Source organism: Diabrotica undecimpunctata, chromosome 1 (assembly GCF_040954645.1).
Source record: "Diabrotica undecimpunctata isolate CICGRU chromosome 1, icDiaUnde3, whole genome shotgun sequence".
NCBI lineage: Eukaryota > Metazoa > Arthropoda > Insecta > Coleoptera > Chrysomelidae > Diabrotica > Diabrotica undecimpunctata.
In genome coordinates this window covers 11,557,553-11,576,489 of record NC_092803.1, presented here as the reverse complement: position 1 = coordinate 11,576,489, position 18,937 = coordinate 11,557,553, and the positions used below count along the sequence as shown (strand labels likewise).

At 33.6% G+C, this 18,937-nt stretch overlaps 1 protein-coding gene across 4 annotated transcripts in view; it reads right to left on the bottom strand.

Annotated features, from left to right (window-relative positions):
* Positions 1-18,878, bottom strand: part of LOC140444668 (protein Fe65 homolog) — a 110,231-nt gene extending 91,353 nt beyond the window's left edge. For 2 of the 4 annotated variants that reach the window (XM_072536430.1, XM_072536438.1), the window contains exon 1: positions 18,733-18,841. Coding sequence is in view for 1 of the 4 variants with exons in the window: in XM_072536444.1 (XP_072392545.1) it covers positions 18,733-18,745 (13 nt within the window). In the remaining 3 variants the exon portion in view is untranslated. Of the gene's footprint in view, positions 1-3,804; positions 4,011-18,732 lie in introns of those variants that run through there. The other 2 variants (XM_072536444.1, XM_072536433.1) reach the window with 2 other exon arrangements.
* Between the last annotated feature and the right edge of the window lie 59 nt (positions 18,879-18,937).

The window sequence follows — 18,937 nt, the reverse complement described above, 5'->3', positions numbered from 1 at the left end:
GCTCAATCCTAAAAAACAAGGACAACATTTTAATGAGGAGGGAGAAAATGTTAAAAAGATTAGAAAGTGCATTCGTAGTAATGTAGATTCAGCTCTACTCAAATGGTTCAAGCAGTGTTGCAGTTCTGATAATCCTGTGTCCAGCTAGCTAGATCGGTTTAAAGCCCGGCACTCAATTTCCAAACACTTCAAACTAGGCAATTAAGAGATGAAATTCGTGCACTTATAACAGATATAAACCAAAAAATGTAGAGATGGACACAATATATAGCACAACTTTTTGAAGAAAAAGAGAGAACAGAAGCACCAAAAGAATTTAAGGATGGTACTGGGTCTGACATTATACGAGAAGACATTGAATATGCAATGAAACAAGCTAAAGCCCGGGCCTGATGAAGTTACTATCGAATTACTCAAAATTGTGAATACTGAATCTATTGATCTTCTTTTGGATCTATTCAATACCATAAATAGAACAGGTAGAATACCTAAAGAACGGCTACAATCAACATTCATACTGCTACCCAAAAAAGCCAATGCAAAGGAGTGCAATGAACATCGCACCATAGCCTTAATGAGCCATGTCTTGAAATTGTTTTTAAAAGTAATTCACAATAGAATACATAAGAAACTAGATGAATTCATAAGTAATACACAAATGGGATTTAGAAAAGGACTGGGAACACGAGATGCGCTGTTTGCAGTAAGTGTTATTTCGCAAAGATGCTTAGATATAAATCAGGAAGTATATGCCTGTTTCATTGATTTTAAGAAGGCATTTGACAGTGCAGCATAATCGGCTTAAAGAAATTTTATTAAATAAAAACATAGACAGTAGAGACATTAGAACTATATGTAACCTCTATTGGAACCAAACAGCAAAAGTGAAAGTTGAAAATGAACTGTCCGAGGATATCCAGATTCGCCGTGGGGTGAAGCCCAGTGAAGCCATCTCAGAATTAGCACTTGCCGAGGTCAGTGAGGGCCTTATAATAAACGGTGAGCCACTTAATAATATAAGATATGCTGACGACACCGTACTTCTGGCAGAAACGCTAGAAGAACTGCATCACCTTGCTGAACAACTAAATATATATTGCAACGATTATGGACTAAAAATAAATTTGAAGAAAACCAAGTTCATGGTATTTACAAAAGCACAAAACATCAAAGTTAAGCTAGTACTAGATAATACAGAAATTGAACAAATATCTTCGTACAAATACCTTGGAGTAGGGATCACAGAAGATACTGATCAGAAAAAAGAAATAAGATGCCGCATTTAAATTTCACGGTCAACTTTTAATAGAATGAGAAAACTTTTTTGTAATCGCGATATCAATATATCGCTCCGAATAAGAATGCTTCGATGTTATATTTTCTCTACCCTTTTGTATGGGGTTGAAGCTTGGACACTTTAAAAATCCAACATTAAAAACCTAGAAGCATTCGAAATGTGGTGTTACCGACGTATTTTAAAAATATCAATCGTTTTCAACAACTAGGAAAACAATGCGAAGTTTTAAATTCCATAAAAATTAGGAAATTCGAATACTTGGGGCACATCATGAGAGGAGAAAAATACGAACTACAAGGAATATAATGCAGGGTAAAATTAAAGGCAGCAGAAGCGTAGGAAGACGTAAAATCTCGTGGCTACGCAATCTCCGTGAATTGTTTCGGTGCAGTTCAATTCAACTATTCAGGCGCGTAACCAACAAAATTATAATTGTCAGAATGATTTCCAATCTCCGATAGGAGCGGAACTTGAAGAAGAAGAAGAACTCAATTTCCTTCGCGAAAATTGTTGGAGAGGCAAAATGTTTGGACGAGAACGTGACTGGTGATTGGTTACAAAACACATGGCCACAACTAAGGCAAGGTTGAAGATACCTCCAATGGCGATGAAACTGGTGTCTTTAATTAACGCCAGACAAAACTTTAACTTTCAAAAATCAAAAATGTGTCGGTGGAAAGCTTTCAAAACAGAGTCTCGGCTTTTGTTTGTGTAAACATGACAGGTACAGAGAAAAGAAAGCTTTTGGTTATTAGAAAAATTTGACATCCTAGATGTTTCAAAAACATAAAAACACTGCCTGTAAACTACACAACCAACAAAAAAGCGTGGATGACTTCTGCTATTTTTGAAGAAGAATTGAGAAAGTGGGACAAAGAATTCTCTTCAAAAAAAAATTCTTCTCTTAGTTGACAACTGTGCAGCCCATCCCAAGCTTAATTTGACCAATATCAACCTAGTTTTCTCACAAGCAAACTGCACCAGTGTCTTGCAGCCTATGGATCAAGGAGTCATAAAAAGTTTAAAGTGCCATCATCGGAAACAGCTTTTGAAAAGGATGATTTTTTGTATGGACAATGGGGAACCCGTGAACATTACCATCCTTGATGCAGTTCAGTTTTTAGACAATGTGTAGAGTGCGGTTGCGTCAGTGACAATTTGTAAGTGCTTTCGTCAAGCTAAATTGACTGTAGTTTTTCCCAATGTTCAGGATGTTGACGAGGATGACGAAATACCTTTGTCAGAATGGATACAAACGTTTAATGTAAACCAGAGAGAGTTTGGAACTGATCTTGACTCCTACATTTCAGTATACGATTATGTAGAATCATTTCAAGTTTTAAGTGGTAAAGAAATTGTGGAACAAGTGCAAAATATGGAAATGTATGTTGATGAAGATAATGGAGAAGAAGAAGACGACGTTGCTTGTCCTACAATCCAAGAAGCAATGAGAGCTGCTGAGACCATATCCAGGTTTTACCAGTTTAGGGAGGCATCCACAACTACCAAAGAAGCAGCTCCGATTATTAAGAACACTACAGAAAAACTGTATTTTCGGAAAGGGTTGTGCAGAAGAAAATAACTTGACTTTTTTCAGCATTAGAGAACTTTTTCATAAAAAATGTAAGTTTTATATATACGATATGTGTTGTTTCTTAATTTTTTTTATCCTAAAAGCAGCTGTAATAAAATTTTGCATCGTTAAAATTTTTTTCTACCTCTTTTATAACGCCACTCTGATATAGAGTCATTTTTTTACTGGCCGCTTCAATGACGATATATCCAAGTTTCACTGTATTTGTTCATCAAATAAAGGCAATAAACTGTTGACCAAAAAAGAACAAGACGTCGCAAACTGTAATTGATCATGTCAATGTCGGCGCTATAAAATGATAGAGAATACGACACTCTTTTAGGCCTTCAAAAGACTAAACCTTTGGAATTAGGAAGGGGACAGTAAAACACAAACCGCTTGCTAACGATATTCGTTCATTTACTTCTTAACGGTTGTATTGTGATAATATCTATGAAGTAAGACCATATTTTTAGGACCTAAGTATTAATTTTACAAAGTAAAACTGTTCATTTGTCAATCAGTAAAGGCAACTGTTTTATTACGACCACAGTAACAACTTCTTAATAATCATTGATTTTAAATAATGTTTTTAAGAACAATCAATAATTGAAGTCGTAGTTATTTTTAAATTTAAGTCAAAATTATTTAAAAATGCAAAAAAATTCTCGACTGGAAAAACCTGGATCGAATAGTACAAGTTTTACGTAATAGATAACAAATTAATGGTCCTGCAAAATATCGGTTACTCAATCTGACATAATCGATTGAACTACCCCCGCAAACTCTACAAAGATATTTTAAAACATTAAAACATACATAAATGCCAATAGCGATTACATCACCGGAGGAATCTTTTCCCCAAACAAAAAAAGACAGACATCTAAAGGTGGGTCAGTGATTGATAAAATTTTCAAGATGTCGGGATACTCACCAAACTGGTACAAATTCCAAACCATCGGTTCTGAAAAATCGAAAAGATTCAAATGCGGAAATAAAAACTAACTGATTCCGGATTCGCGAATTCACATAATAAAAATTGTTCGGGTTGTTTTTTGTACGCGGGGTTTTATGGAAAGTGCTGTGGAGAAATTTCGAAACGACGTAGAGCCGCCACGATCGACTAGGGGAGTCGTGCAGGATCACTCCGCGCACCCCTTCAAGTTGCGCTATTGATTTTTCCTATCGCCTAGGAGCCAGAGGTGGCGTGATATGGGGTACGTGGACGGTGTTCGACAATAACCCACAGAACTAGAAAGCGGAAAAATACATATTTTTACATAGATCACCATCCTCTTTCTTAATAGGCACCACATTTCATTGTTGAAGGACTAAAATTAAAAAAGAAGGACTAAAAGGATTAAAATTATGACAGAATATTCTTCATCTCGTGACGTAATTGCTAACTAGTCTGTGTTCATTTATGCTCAATTTCTTGTGACAAGTTCATTAAACAAGTAGTAGATCACGTCAGACGGAAGATATTATTGGGGGATTTTAACGCTCGAATAGACAATCAAGTAATACCCGGAATTGAACAAAAACATAACGAGGATGTCAAAATGGAGAACTGATGATAAAGTTCTGCACGAATAACGAACTAAGAATAAACAACTCATACATGGGTAGCCTACTTCCGATCCATATTTGCTAAAGGTGACGATAATGAACCACCAACACCAGAGATGCCGACAAACGAAGAAATAAATATTGAGGAGGAAGAGGTAAAGGAATCATTAAGGAAATTAAAAAATAGAAAATCACCAGAAGAGGACAGAATACCGAACGAACTTCTAAGGTACGGAGGACCAGATCTGACCAAACAACTATTAAAACTAATCCAAAAAATAATAGAACAAAACAGAATTCCTCAAGAATGAAGATCAAGCATCATCCTAATACCTCTCTTCAAAAAGGGAGACAAATCGGACCCGGAAAATTACAGAGGAGTTAATTTATTAAATACAACACTAAAATTAACAACTAATTAAAGTGATAACAAATAAACTGAATGAATTTATAACACTAGCAGAAGAACAACAAGGTTTTAGATCGTGAAGATCATGCACCGACGCTATATTTAAAATGAGGCAAGTGCAAGACAAATCATTAGAATACAACAAACCGGCATATCTATGTTTCGTGGACCTTAAGAAGGCATTTGACCGGGTCAAATTAAAAGACGTTATCCACTTACCGTACGCAACAGAGATACCTCTAGGAATAATCAAAACGATCGAAAATATCTACCAAAACAACACAATAAACATAAAAGTAGAAGAAGAACTAACCGACCCTATTGAAGCTGGCAATGGGATAAGACAGGGAGATTGCCTGGGTCCTCTATTGTTCAACCTGATTCATCATCATCCAGCCTCAAGAGTCCACCGCTGAACATAGGCCACTTCCTCATGATTCCAACCCCGTCTACCGTCAGTTTTTATTGAGTCTTCTTAAATCGTCAGTCCATCTTGTAGGTGGTCGACCGACGCTTCTCTTGTCTTCCCCTGGCCTCCATTCCAATAACCTCTTTGTCCATCGCCTATCTGTCATTCTGGCTATGTGTCCTGCCCATCTCTATTTTAGTCTGGCTATCTTCTCGATGATGTCAGTCACTCCGGTTCTTCTCCTGATGTCTTCGTTGGTTATTCAACCTGATTATGGATGAAATAATAAAAAATGTAAGAACTAAAAAAGGATACCAAATGGGAGAAAAACAACTTAAAATAATCTGCTATGCAGACGACGCAATACTACTCTCTCAAAGTGAAGATGATTTACAACGTATGCTGCACCAATTTAATATAACCGCCAGAAAATTTAACATATTAATTTCACCAAAAAAGACAAAATGCATGGTTACAACAGCAAATTTACTAAGATGTAAATTGGAGCTGGAAGGTCACATAATAGAAGAAGTGATGGAGTTTAAATATCTAGGCATCACATTCTAGCTACGGAAAGCTCAAAACTGAAGTGGAAGATCAAGTGAATAGTGCAAACAGAGCCGCAGGCTGGCTAAATGAAACAATATGGAGAAATAAAAATATCGGGAAGGAAACGAAAGGCAGAATTTACAAAACAGTCATCAGACCAATAATGACATACGCGGCAGAAACAAGACCTGACACAGAGAGGACAAAAAGGATGTTAGAAACAAAAGAGATGAAAACACAGAAAAATTGATGGTAAGACACTATGGGACAGAGCTAGAAGTACAGATATACGACGTAGATCCAAGGTGGAGAACATCTGCAAGAACTAGATAAGAAATAGAAGAGAAGAATGGGACAATCATATAAGCCGAATGACAAGAAAGAGAGTAGTAAAGACGGCAAGAGACTGTGCTCCAATAGGAAGACGATCAGTAGGAAGATCACGAAAGCGATGGACCGACAACTTACTGGAGGTACATTGAAAAACAGACAGTCATGTCTATATAAAAAGAAAAAGAAGAAGTTCATTAAAGAAGTACAAGAGGAAAAAAAACGAAGTCACGATAGGAAACAATTATACAACAAATATTTGTGAAGGGGATTAATATTTGTATGATCCTATAATGAAAACATAATGGAATAAATGGAAGAATCATCGTACTATTCTTCCGTCTTGTGAGTCTTGTATCGCCACCATATTACTGCCTAAATGAATTGGCGATACTTATTTATGGAACTACATCTTGATTGTTGGAGAGAATATTGAATATTATTAATATATAGCGATAAACCAGAAGACGAGGTAGAGCAATTCTATGAGTTGTTGATAAATGCTCTTAAACAAGTTAAAAAGAAGATATAACTATTATTATGGGTGACTTGAATGCGAAAATTGGTAAAGAGGGAAAAGCGATTATTTTCTTCTAAGGAAGAGAAATGAAAAGAGAGAAAGATTAAAATTATTTGTGGAGGAAGAAGAATTTGCAATACTAAATACGCTCTTCAAACTACCACTAAGACGTTTGTATACTTGGGTCTCTCCGCAAGATCAAACAGGAAACATAATCTGGTGCTAAATCGAAATATTGTTGTTGATGTAGCATTTGCAAATTCTTTGAAATATATATTGAAATATATTGAAATGTCTTCGTATTTAGTAAAGTATCGAAGAATAATTTCAGTGTATTTCTCTTTACTTTCGTACAAGTTAAAATAACCAAAATGTATTTTCAATCCTTTTTGCGTCGCGAGTTATTGTAAACACATTTTTAGAGTCTGTTTATACCACGGACGCGTAATTCTTTGATATTTTTCTTTGATCGAAAGCCGCTCGATACTGCGTTTGAAATAAACGTCCATTTAGAGGCTAAGAAGGTTTTGCCGGAAAGATAATTAGATCACTCTCGCTGAGGCGTGGTCAAGGGCGGTAGGCTCCAGCGTTTAGTTCAAATTCTACGTCGAATTTGTATTTTTTTCTCGTTCTTCGTCCTTTCTTTATGGAAAATGTGTAAAGTTAATAGTAGCAGTTTAATGTGTTCAATGTGTAGTTGCAGTTTAAGTGAGGTTTGGAAGAATCGTTGTTTCTATCCTCGTTTTGTTTCTCCCTGGTTGTCATCTCAGGTTTTTTGGCAGTTTGGAGATGAATTTGTTCGTGGGTTCGTTACGCAGAGAGTTTTTTTGGCAGTTTGGAGATGAATTTGTTCGTGTGTTCGTTACGCAGAGAGTTTAAGTCCAGTTTCTACCCCCAGAAATTTTAGTGAAGTCCAGATTCTTCTTCTTCTTCACGTACCATCTCCGCGACGGAGGTTGGCAATCATCATCGCTATTCTGATCTTAGATGCTGCTGCTCTGAATAGTTCAATTGATGTGCATCCGTACCATTCCCTCAAGTTACGCAACCATGAGATTCTTCTTCTTCCTACACTTCTCTTGCCCTGGATTTTCCCTTGTATAATCAATTGAAGTAGGTTGTATCTCTCATTACGCATAACATGCCCCAGGTATTGCAGCTTTCGTGTCTTGATGGTTTCCAGTACTTCCATTCTTTTGTTGATTCTTCTCATGACTTCGTTGCTTGTTACATGCTCGGTCCATGATATCTTCAGGATTCTTCTATACACCCACATTTCAAATGCTTCCAACTTTTTAGCAGTCGACGCGTTAAGTGTCCATGCTTCTATCCCATAAAGCAGAGTCGAGAAAATATAGCACCTTGCCAGCCTAACTCTCAAGTCCAATTTTAGTTCTCTTGCACAAAGTACCTTTCTCATTTTATTGAAGTTTGTAAGTGCTTTCTCTATTCGAACTTTGATTTCTTTGGAGTAATCGTTTGTGTGATTAATTATTGTGCCAAGATAGTGGTAGTTTTCAACTTGTTCTAAAGCACTACCGTTAATTGTCAGGCTTTCACCATTATTTTGGGTTTTTGATATCCTCATAAATTTGGTTTTCTTGGTGTTTATTGATAATCCATATTCCTCTCCATACTCAACTATCTTGTTCATTAGCTTTTGGAGGTCTCGGAGGTTGTCTGTTATTATGATAGTATCGTCCGCATATCTAATGTTGTTAATTGGTGTTCCATTGACCTTGATTCCTGCTGTTTCTCCCTCAAGAGCTCTTTTCATAATTTCTTCAGAGTATGCATTGAATAGTAGTGGTGACAATACACACCCCTGTCGCACTCCTCTTTTAACTTCGAACTCTTCTGATGTGTGTTCATTAATGCGTACGTGTGCCTGCTGTTTATAATATAGATTTGTTATAATTCGAAGGTCATTGTGTTGTATTTGTTTTGCTTTGAGGATGTCCATTAGCTCTTTGTAGCGGACTTTGTCGAAAGCTTTGTTGTAGTCTATGAAACAGACGTACATATCTTGGTTCACATCCAAGCATCTCTGGATTAGTACATTGAATGCAAATAGAGCTTCACGGGTACCTACGCCATTACGGAATCCAAATTGAGTTTCTTCAATATAAGTCCAGATTACAGAAAATTTAAAGTAGTTTAGTGAAAATCTAGGTAACTTTTTGTGTTTAATTTCAAAGTAAAGACAGACTTTTTTAATAATAATAATTGCTTTCATTATTTAAAAAGATAATTTTTTATTTGCCACAGTTTATAGCCCAGTAACATTTGTAAGTTTTGTAGCAACAGAGTTTGTAAATGAATAGGACATTTGTAAGTTTTTTCTTCTTTATTATTTTGAAAAAACTTTTGAACATGATAACCAATTGATTATAATAAGTTTCAGCTTGTGTGTATGAAATCAACCTTTTTCGACAAAAGCCATTCACTTACTGATATTTGATGATTTAGATTGGATTGTAATCTATTAATGCTTTTTAAATGCATTCATTTTTTTCGAATCCTGAGAAAACTAATAAATATTTTTGAAAAATTTAAACGCAGAATGAAAGATTACATTATTACTCAGGGCAGAAAGTTCCTGAAAACTTGTATAATGTTTATTTTAATAAGTTACAGGGGTGAAAAAAAAGAGAAAATTTAGTGTGATTTTTAATTTCAAATATCACATTCAAAAAAACTTTTTGTTAATTCTAAGGGACTTTCGGCCCTCAGTAATAATGTAATCTTTCATTCTGCGTTTAAATTTTACAAAAATATTTGTTAGTTTTCTCAGGATTCGAAAAAAATGAATGCATTTAAAAAGCATTATCCCGAAATTTTGTGCCTACGCTCTTAAGGAATATACAACAAGATTTACCACAACAGAATCTTGCAGTGGTCCATTTTTTAGGTAATAAATTACAGATACATTTTTTTGCCTAACTTTTAACTATCTAACATAGACAAAAGGTGATGGTATTGGAAAACATCGTCCACCCAACAAACGATAACCAGCTATTACCAATTCCTTTATTATCGAGTCATTAATTATTAGGTTGTTCCTTATAAAAACGGTTTTCATTTCAACCGTCAAGTTATTTTATATTTTACTACGAATTAATGAACACGAATACCTGGTATTGGTAATGAACCTTTGATATTTTTACAGTTTATACAAGAAAAAGTGTTATTTTTCAAAAATGCCCAAATAGAGTAATATTTTAAGATCCGGCGCTACTGACGTTGGTTTTTAATACTCCTTTTGATTGCTGTGAAATTGGGGTTAACAAAAAACCCATTTGTGTGGAGCTTAATGACCTAACATGGAAATATAATTGCTACTGTTTATGAACAGATAAAAGATGGAATTATCCATTGTAAATAAATTTAGGATTCGGTGCCTAAAAAAGACACGAGATATGTGGAGTAATATAGAAAATCAATAAACACTGTGTTTTTTTTTGTTTGTTATCTGTGGAAAACCAAAAATCGAAATATGGAGCAACGACAGACGTAAAAATACAGTTTGTTTTCGTCTTTCTGTTAGCAGTTAATCTGATAGAAATATCGTGATATCATAAGTGACCTTTCCGATGCCCTTTCTTTTTTCACGGTTTTCCACATTCAATCAACCTTTATACCATAATGCCGATGGTTGCAACAATGTGTTTAATATTATCAATGTATTAAGCTATCTTATAGGAGATATTTTCATTTTGTTGCATTAAACACTATTGCCTGTTACAGTACCTTCGTTTGCTTAGTCCACGAATGGATGTCACCTGATTTCGTAAATTCTTTGAATGTATTCATTTCATCTATTTATGTATTTATGTATTCTTTCAATTTATTAGATATATATATATATATATATATATATATATATATATATATATATATATATATATATATATAGATATATATATATGTATATATATATATATATATATATATATATATATAGATATATATATATATATATATAGATATATATATATATATATATATATATATATATATATATATATATATATATATATATATATATATATCTTCTTCTTATAGTGCCGTGCACCTATAGTGCGTTGGCGAATTATTTTAAGGCCAGACGTCTGTCTTTTGCGGCATGCAAAAGATTTCGTGTGTCATTTATGCCTGTCTAGTTCTTTATGTTCCGTAGCCACGACATTTGTTTGCGACCTACTCCTCTCTTGCCTTCAATCTTTCCCTGGATGATTAGTTGAGGGATTGCGTATTTTTTTCCTCTCACAGAATATGGCCGAGGTATCCAATTTCTCGTACCTTGATCAAATTGAGTAGTTCTCTCTCTCAGTATTTGCCTTTCTTAAGACTTCCTCGATTCTCACCCTATTTGTCCATGGTATGCGGAACATTCTTCGCAAAGTCCACATTTCGAAGGCCTTCAATGTCCATCATGTTTCCATGCCGTATAACAATATATATATATATATATATATATATATATATATATATATATATATATATATATATATATATATATAGCGAGGTTCCTACAGCCTCTGCCGCTTCTCGCATTTCGACCTCCATCGTTTTCTGTCTATCCATTCGTCTTCTTTGATGGCTCTATCTCTCATTATGTGCCGTACACATAATATGTAATTTAAAGCTTTCTTTGGCCATCTATCTTCATTCATTCGCTTCACGTGACCATACCACACTAGTTGTCTCGTTTCAATTCTGTCTACACTGGAAAGGTGAAATATTCTGTAGGTGCCACAGGTAAATACAATAAAAAGTAGTGACGACAGAGCAGATCCTTGTGGTAAACTTTTTGTTACCAAACGATATTCTGATATGATGTCGTTATCTTGTCGAATTGCTATTGATTTTTTAGAGTTTGAGAATCCTTCTGAAAACCTTCTGAAATTTATAAGTTTATCATCTTATTTCATATTATAGACCAGTCTACGCTATCATAAGCTCCGTTTATATCTAGAAATATTGAAGCTTGGTATTCATTCGCCATTTAGCTTAGTTATGTTCTTATCTCCTCTTGTTTCTTTTGCATATTTTGTCTGCCTTTCTTCGTTCTTCTTCAAATTTTTCGCGCCTTTCTCGTGTCCTTCATTGAGTGTACTGCAGGTATAGTTCATTTCTTTTGCCTATTGCTTAACCGTTTCCCATGTTAACTTCTTAATATTATTCCATTCCTCTTGCATTATTTCTTTCCTCTGTTGTCCAAGTTTTAGGACTCTGGAATCATGGCTGATTGTATGATAAAGAGGTGTTGTCTAGATGCTGATAAAACATTTCTCTTTCATTGTTATATTAAAGAACTTTGATTTAATTCGTAATTTGCATTCTTTCACTTAACAGCTTAAAGTCTAATATATTTTATTTTCTTGTCCATTATGAACACCACTCCCAGATCTTAACTGCCTGTTGGTTTACCATTTTGTAAAATAGGGTGTGTCCTTGTGTCTCTAATCCCATTACCTAGCCATTTTGTTTCTTGAATTGCTGCAACTGTGATTTTGTATCTAGACAGCTCATTTAGTAGGTTTTTCTGCGCCTATGTTTATTCAAGGTTATGACATTTCATGATCCTATCTCGAATTCCATATTTCATCACCTAGGCTGTCCCTTGAAACGGCAGAGATGACAGTACTTAGAAGAATTACACGAAATACACTGAGAGATCAAAAGAGAAGTGAAGAGATTAGAAGAAAATGTAACATAAAGTGTATAAATGAATGAACACCAAATAGAAAAAAAAATGGAATAATAAGTTGGCCCATCGTCCATCCCTCTTTTCGGAGAACCATTTCTTCGTCCCTCGTCAGTTCTGACCCTACCCTCCACTGGGGGTTGGTTACCCAATCTCCGGCAAGGTTGCTCAGGTTTGCCAGGTTCACCCGTGTGATTAAAATGCACTTTTTGTTACCAAAGGATATTCAGATATGGTGCCATTATCTTGTTGGATTATTACTAATCTATGTAGAGTTTGAGAATGGTAAATGGATCTTCTGGAATTTAGAAGTTTATCATCTAATTTTATAGTATAGACCAGTCTAAGCAGTCATAAGCTTCTTATATATCGAGAACAAGTGAAGCTTGGTAGTTATTGCTAGAAAAACAGCTGTATATTTGTAATAATTCACTTTTAAAAGAGATAAAAGGCCATTAAGTCTGCATATAGGAGAGGATTGAAGATGATATTCTCACCAAGATAAATCTCCAGTTTGTTCTGTATATGTATATATTGAAAATATTGGAAAAAATATGACAACCCTGTCTCATTCCATTATTTGGATGTAGATATAGAACAGGGAACCAACCGCCAAATTTTGAAATATTCAGTTCTGTCGTTAAATAGATTTACAAAATACTCCTGCACCCAGCTCCAGAATATAAATCTTAAATAATACCCCTAGCGCCATCTATTGACAAAAGGTCCATGTTCTTGTACAGTTTCGCGAAATAATAATTTTAGAACAAAGATCCACAGTTTTTGGACCACGTTTTAGTGATTTCGAAATAGTCTGAAAGGTTATAAGAATGTCGCGTGGAAAACAAATATTAAATCTTTTAAAAGCCTCTGAAGTATTGCCAGAACCATCCAATGCACATAATAAACAGCAGGTAAGATTACTATTTATATGGATTTTATAACCTCAAATATGTTACGTGGTTCCTTTTTCAATAATGAAGTTAAGTGAAATATGGGGGTTTGGTACTTTTTATTGTTGTTTGGTTCCATGTTCTAAAATGTCTAGTAGGAATAATATGGATTCTCTTCTTATTGGTTCTTTGTTCAGAAATGTGATATTTAAGGAATCTGACGTGATGTGCACATAGGTACCTAGATGTTTTCGTATTTTGCTAAGATGTTTTTTGAAGTAGGATTTGCTCGATAATATTCCTAATCATCTTTTCGATGCACACAAATTTGGTAGTCAGACATAATTACTTTGGTGTTTTGTAATAAATCAAAATATATTTAGATAGATACCATTTTTTTACAGTCAGTTTGAAAAAAATACTGGTTACTGTGTAAATACCTCACTTATCTATTATAACTTTGTTTCAGGATAATAATAGCTTAGATAACGACAAAGATAGTTATCCAAATGGTAAGCAACATGGTGCAAGTGAGGACAATAGTGCAGCTAGTACAGCACATAATACAACTGTGGAAGGCCGGAACACCGATTTATCTGAGGAGAGTGACTTTGACGACAATATTGCAGATCCTGATTTTCAAAATGATGAAGCCCCATATCCAGAAAGTACCGATGATTCGTCAGACAGCAGTGCCAATACGGGACACTATTCTAACAACGAAAATGATCCTCAACAAGTAAACCAAGAAGAGCATAGGAAAGGAAGACCAAGAAAAGGAAGAAAACGGAAGTACATTGGACAAACAGAAGCAATTCGGAAAACTTTAAAAAACACCAATAAACCATATATTTCTAAAAGAGAATTACACATAGATTCTAAACAGTTTATTGACTATAAATGTAACTGTAAAGAAAAATGTTACACAAAAATTAATAGTGACATCCGCAGAGAAATTTTTGAGAAATACTGGAATGTTGGTAGTTATGATCTTCAAACATCATTTATTACCGCCTTGGTTCAAGAAAATTCAGTTAAAAGACGAAGAAATCATATTCAAGGTAGTCATTTAAGATTGCATTCAAGAACATACACGATGAATAGGTTTACGGTGTGCCGCGATATGTTTGTAAAAACCCTAGGAATATCCACGAAACGCGTAAATACAGCACTTAAAAAATCAAGAGTATTAGACTTAAAAGATAACCGCGGTAAGCATCAACATCATAAAAGGTTGTCTGAAATGAAAAAGGAAGAGGTTAAGGCACATATTAACAAAATTCCAAGGTATAAATCTCATTACCGACGAACTCAAACAGATAGAGAATATTTACCTACTGATATGACACTTGAAAAAATGTATAACTTATATAAATCAGAAAACAATAGTCCTGTAAGCTTCTCATATTATAGGCGTATTTTCTACACAGAGTTTAACATTACACGTAAACCTTTAAAAAAGGATACATGTAATAAATGTGATACTTTTTCTGCAAAATCAGCGGCTTCAAATATCGTTAGTGATGTAGAAAATTTTAACCAACAACATTATGAACACTTGGAAGCAGCCGAAAAAGCTAGAAAGCAAATGAAAGAAGATTTTAATGAAGCAAAATCTAATCAACTTGTGGAAACTCTAACATTTGATCTTGAGAAAACGTTACCAATGCCAAAAATTCCAACCAACATTATTTTCTACAAGCGACAGATTTGGTTGTACAACCTCGGGATACATACAGCCACCACCAACAAAGTCCACTGTTTTATTTGGCCAGAAGGTGTCGCTGGACGAGGATCGCAGGAGGTTGGATTTTGTTTAAAAAAGTTTATAGATCTCTATCTAGGCCCCGAGATCAAAGAAATTCGTTTTTGGTGCGATTCATGCGGCGGCCAAAACCGCAACATTAAAATATGTTTGTTACTGAAGCATGCCTTACATAATCACCGTACATTAAACAAGATAACAATAAATTTTTTGGAATCGGGCCACAGTTTTTTGCCCAATGACGCTGATTTTAGCGATATAGAAAAAGCCATAAAATTTCAGCAAAGATTGTATCAGAAGATTATGCAAATGTCATGAGAAGCTGCAGGAAAAAAAATGCAATAACAGTGAACACCATGACTACCAATGACTTCTTAAGTTCAAGTACTCTAGAAAAAATGATTGTCAACAGAAAAACCGATATTATAGGACAAAAAGTAAACTGGTTGTTGGTTCGAAAAATTAAAATCGAGAAGGAACGTCCATTTAGTTTATTTTTTAAATTCTCACATAATGATGATGAACAGTTTACGGAAGTTGATTTAAAACCAAAAGTTAAAGGTAAACCACAGCTGTCATTAACAACTGACTTGGAGCTATCATGGCCGACTGGAAAACCTATTTCTACGCCCAAGTTAAATGATATTAAATCTATTATGCATTTGATTCCTGAAAACGAGCAAAACTTTTTTACATCATTGCTTGCTAATGACGCTATTATAGATGATGTAGATGGTTATGATGGTGACATTGATTTTGAGTTTGAAACTGAATAATGAAGCAGATTTTGTTAAAAAGTTCTATCAAAAATACTAATTACCATTTTTTTCTTTTCTTTTACCTTTATTGATACCTGTTTGTAGCATTAAATATTGTTTTTACGTTTTTGTACAAGGAACCACATTACTTTGTTGGAAAATAAACGTGTTTTATTTGGTGACTTGACATTTTCTTGTGTTTCCTGAAACCCACTCGTTGTTACTTTATCAATAAAAATATTTTGTGTTTCTTTATAAAAAAAATATTCCTATTTATACATGGAACCAAGTGACTGGTTCTTTTTAAAATTGTATAAAAATATTGAAATTTAATTTTTTAAAAAGGAACCAAGTAGCATATTTATTTTATGAATGATATTTTTTAAACAACTTTCAGACAACAGAAGTATAAATTACCTATACTAATATTGGACGTGACCTACAATATCTTAAAATAACCGTTGTCCAAAATAATCGATTCTAACTGATGACAAACAATTTTGTTGATTTTCTCAGCTGTTACTTGATGGTGCTTGGTTCCCTGTTCTATATCTACATCCATTTATTCTTATTATTCTTGAATGTTTTACTTTAAGATCTAATATTATTTGGCCTTAAAGCTGTTAATTATTGAATTTTTCAGATATCTTGGATATATATTTATATAAAGTTCCACAAAGCACAATCATATGACCTGGATTTACGATGTTTTGGGAATAACAAGGTATTCAATATGATTAATATTGGGCAAATTTTAATTAATAAACTCAAATATTGGATAATTAATGGAAATTGTGGATTTATTCTTAGTTTACGATAATTAATGTTAGAAAAAACAGCTTTTAAAAGTTATTCAATCATCATTGTCATTAGAAATAGAGTTTACAACAGCATTACATGTATTAGCTGATAAATTTTTTACAAAAATGATATGGCAGGGAGCTGTTGGAAAATACCCAGCTTACTTAAGAGTAATTTGACATTTTTCAACTTTTCGTTCTTAATCAAATGATCTAAGGCCTCTCTGTTTGGATTAAGAGATGACCATTTATTCCACCTTTTTAAGTGCATGAAAACATATGTAAATATCCGAGTAACTGAACTTACAACCCACTCTGCTACCTGTAATCTCATTTATGATTTTATATCTATTATATTAAAGTCCATTTTTAATTTAATGAGCCTCCTCACCGATAGTTTCTAGTTATAAGTAAACTAGTCATCACAGATAACAAACAAATATCAAAACTTTTCAAATATAATGTGGTAATCAGTTGGTAACAAAGCTTCTTCAGTTTTCCATAATGTTTTTTCTACTCTTCCAAAAACCCGATCTAGTGACAAATAGGTGTGCTCTGGCACAGAAAAAGTAATATTAATTGGTTTGCCATACATTTGGGCCACTTTACGGAGCATGGAGAGAACAATGCTGTTTTTGTTTGGAGCAATGCATCCATCACAAAAAAGATTGATTTTCTTTATGCCTGGATTCAATGTATGAAAAGCTCTGGGTCAAAAATTGGCCAGGCGGATTTAAGACGCCTTGAAAATAAACCCAGTAGGCATATAACATTTTGAAAATAAATGGACTTTTAAATGGCAAATAAGCTATTTTAGCGCATAAAACTTTATTCTAGATCTCAAGAAAGTTATAATGTTTTTAATAAAGTAAAAACATCGAGAAAAATCAAAATTTTGGATTCAAGACTGTTTAGAAATAAGCTCTTTAATTATAAATACATTAAATAAAAACTTTAACTAAGACTTAACTCAAATTATTCACTAATTTATTCAGGATCACTAGTATCACCATCATTTTTTCATTTTTATTTTGTTTATTATTGGTAAATATTCCATATATATTCATTTTCTACCTCGCTTACATGTCATTAAATTTTTTTAGCTTGTTCCTGTAATTTTTATTTTTTTTTAATTAATTATCTAATTGTAATTAACCAGAAATGTAGCATTTGTTGGAGGCTTTTGAAATGTGGACCCTGATAAGTGTGGGGAAAAAGGAATTCCAAATATTGAAAGAAAATTGCTCAGGTTGATCAAGGTATGAAAAATTGGATATCTGGGCCATATCCTGAGAGGGAAAAGATATGCAATCACTCAACTAATTATCCAAGGAAAAATAGATGGCAAGTGAGGTGTAGATAACAAAAAAATGTTGCGGGTATAGAATGTAAAGAACTGGACAGGCATAAATAAAACTGATGAGCTCTGTCATGCCCTGAAGGATAGCCATCTGGTCTTTAAACTGATTTAATAACAAGGACTGCTCAGTGCAAAGGAATGAATGTATGTCAAAAAAACATGAAAATGATAATAAGTTTAATGAAACATAAGCAATCAAGAAGAACTTTGATTGTAAAGTAAATATTGTTTTTCCATATACTAAGACATAAAAGCAGCTAATACAATATCGCATCATATCATGTATTACAAACCTATTCATTTGGAACCCTACTTATACCTAGATTTATAAAAAAAAAATGATACTATTTGATTTTGTTAACCATTTACTTATTGTTTATTTTTGTAAGGTGTTGACCTCCTTTTAAATGAACAAACTGAGAAAACATTTCTTACATAAAATAAAAATATTTGTTTAGCTGCTAGAAATGGAATTATGGAACATCAAGATTATTTTATTTTACTATTTTCAATACAGTTGGAATGTTTAATTTGACATGGAAAACTTCAATTTAGAATATTTTAGTTGTATAATAAAAATAAATTTCTTGGTTCACAGTCTAATATATTACTAAACAATTAATTTAAACACCTATTGTTCAATTTCTATAACTTATTTCACTGATAGCTTTTTCTTTAGAAGAAAAATTAAGAAAAAGGTACTGAGATTTTCACAAACGCCCATTTTATTTAGACGAACATGACATCATATTTAGACGTTTATATCAGATATAGAAATGTTTTAACTTACCTTCGGTTGCCATGGGTGAATCTTATTCTTCACTGCAGCCGCTGTTATTTTAATTTTGTTCTAACAGTTAGAAATAAACAAAAATTTACAACCTCCACTTTAAATCTACACTATCAACAGTAATTGTGACAATTAATGACACATGTCACTACTATTAGTATCCAATTAGTGCATGTTCTTGCACTTGTGACTATTTTGACATAAT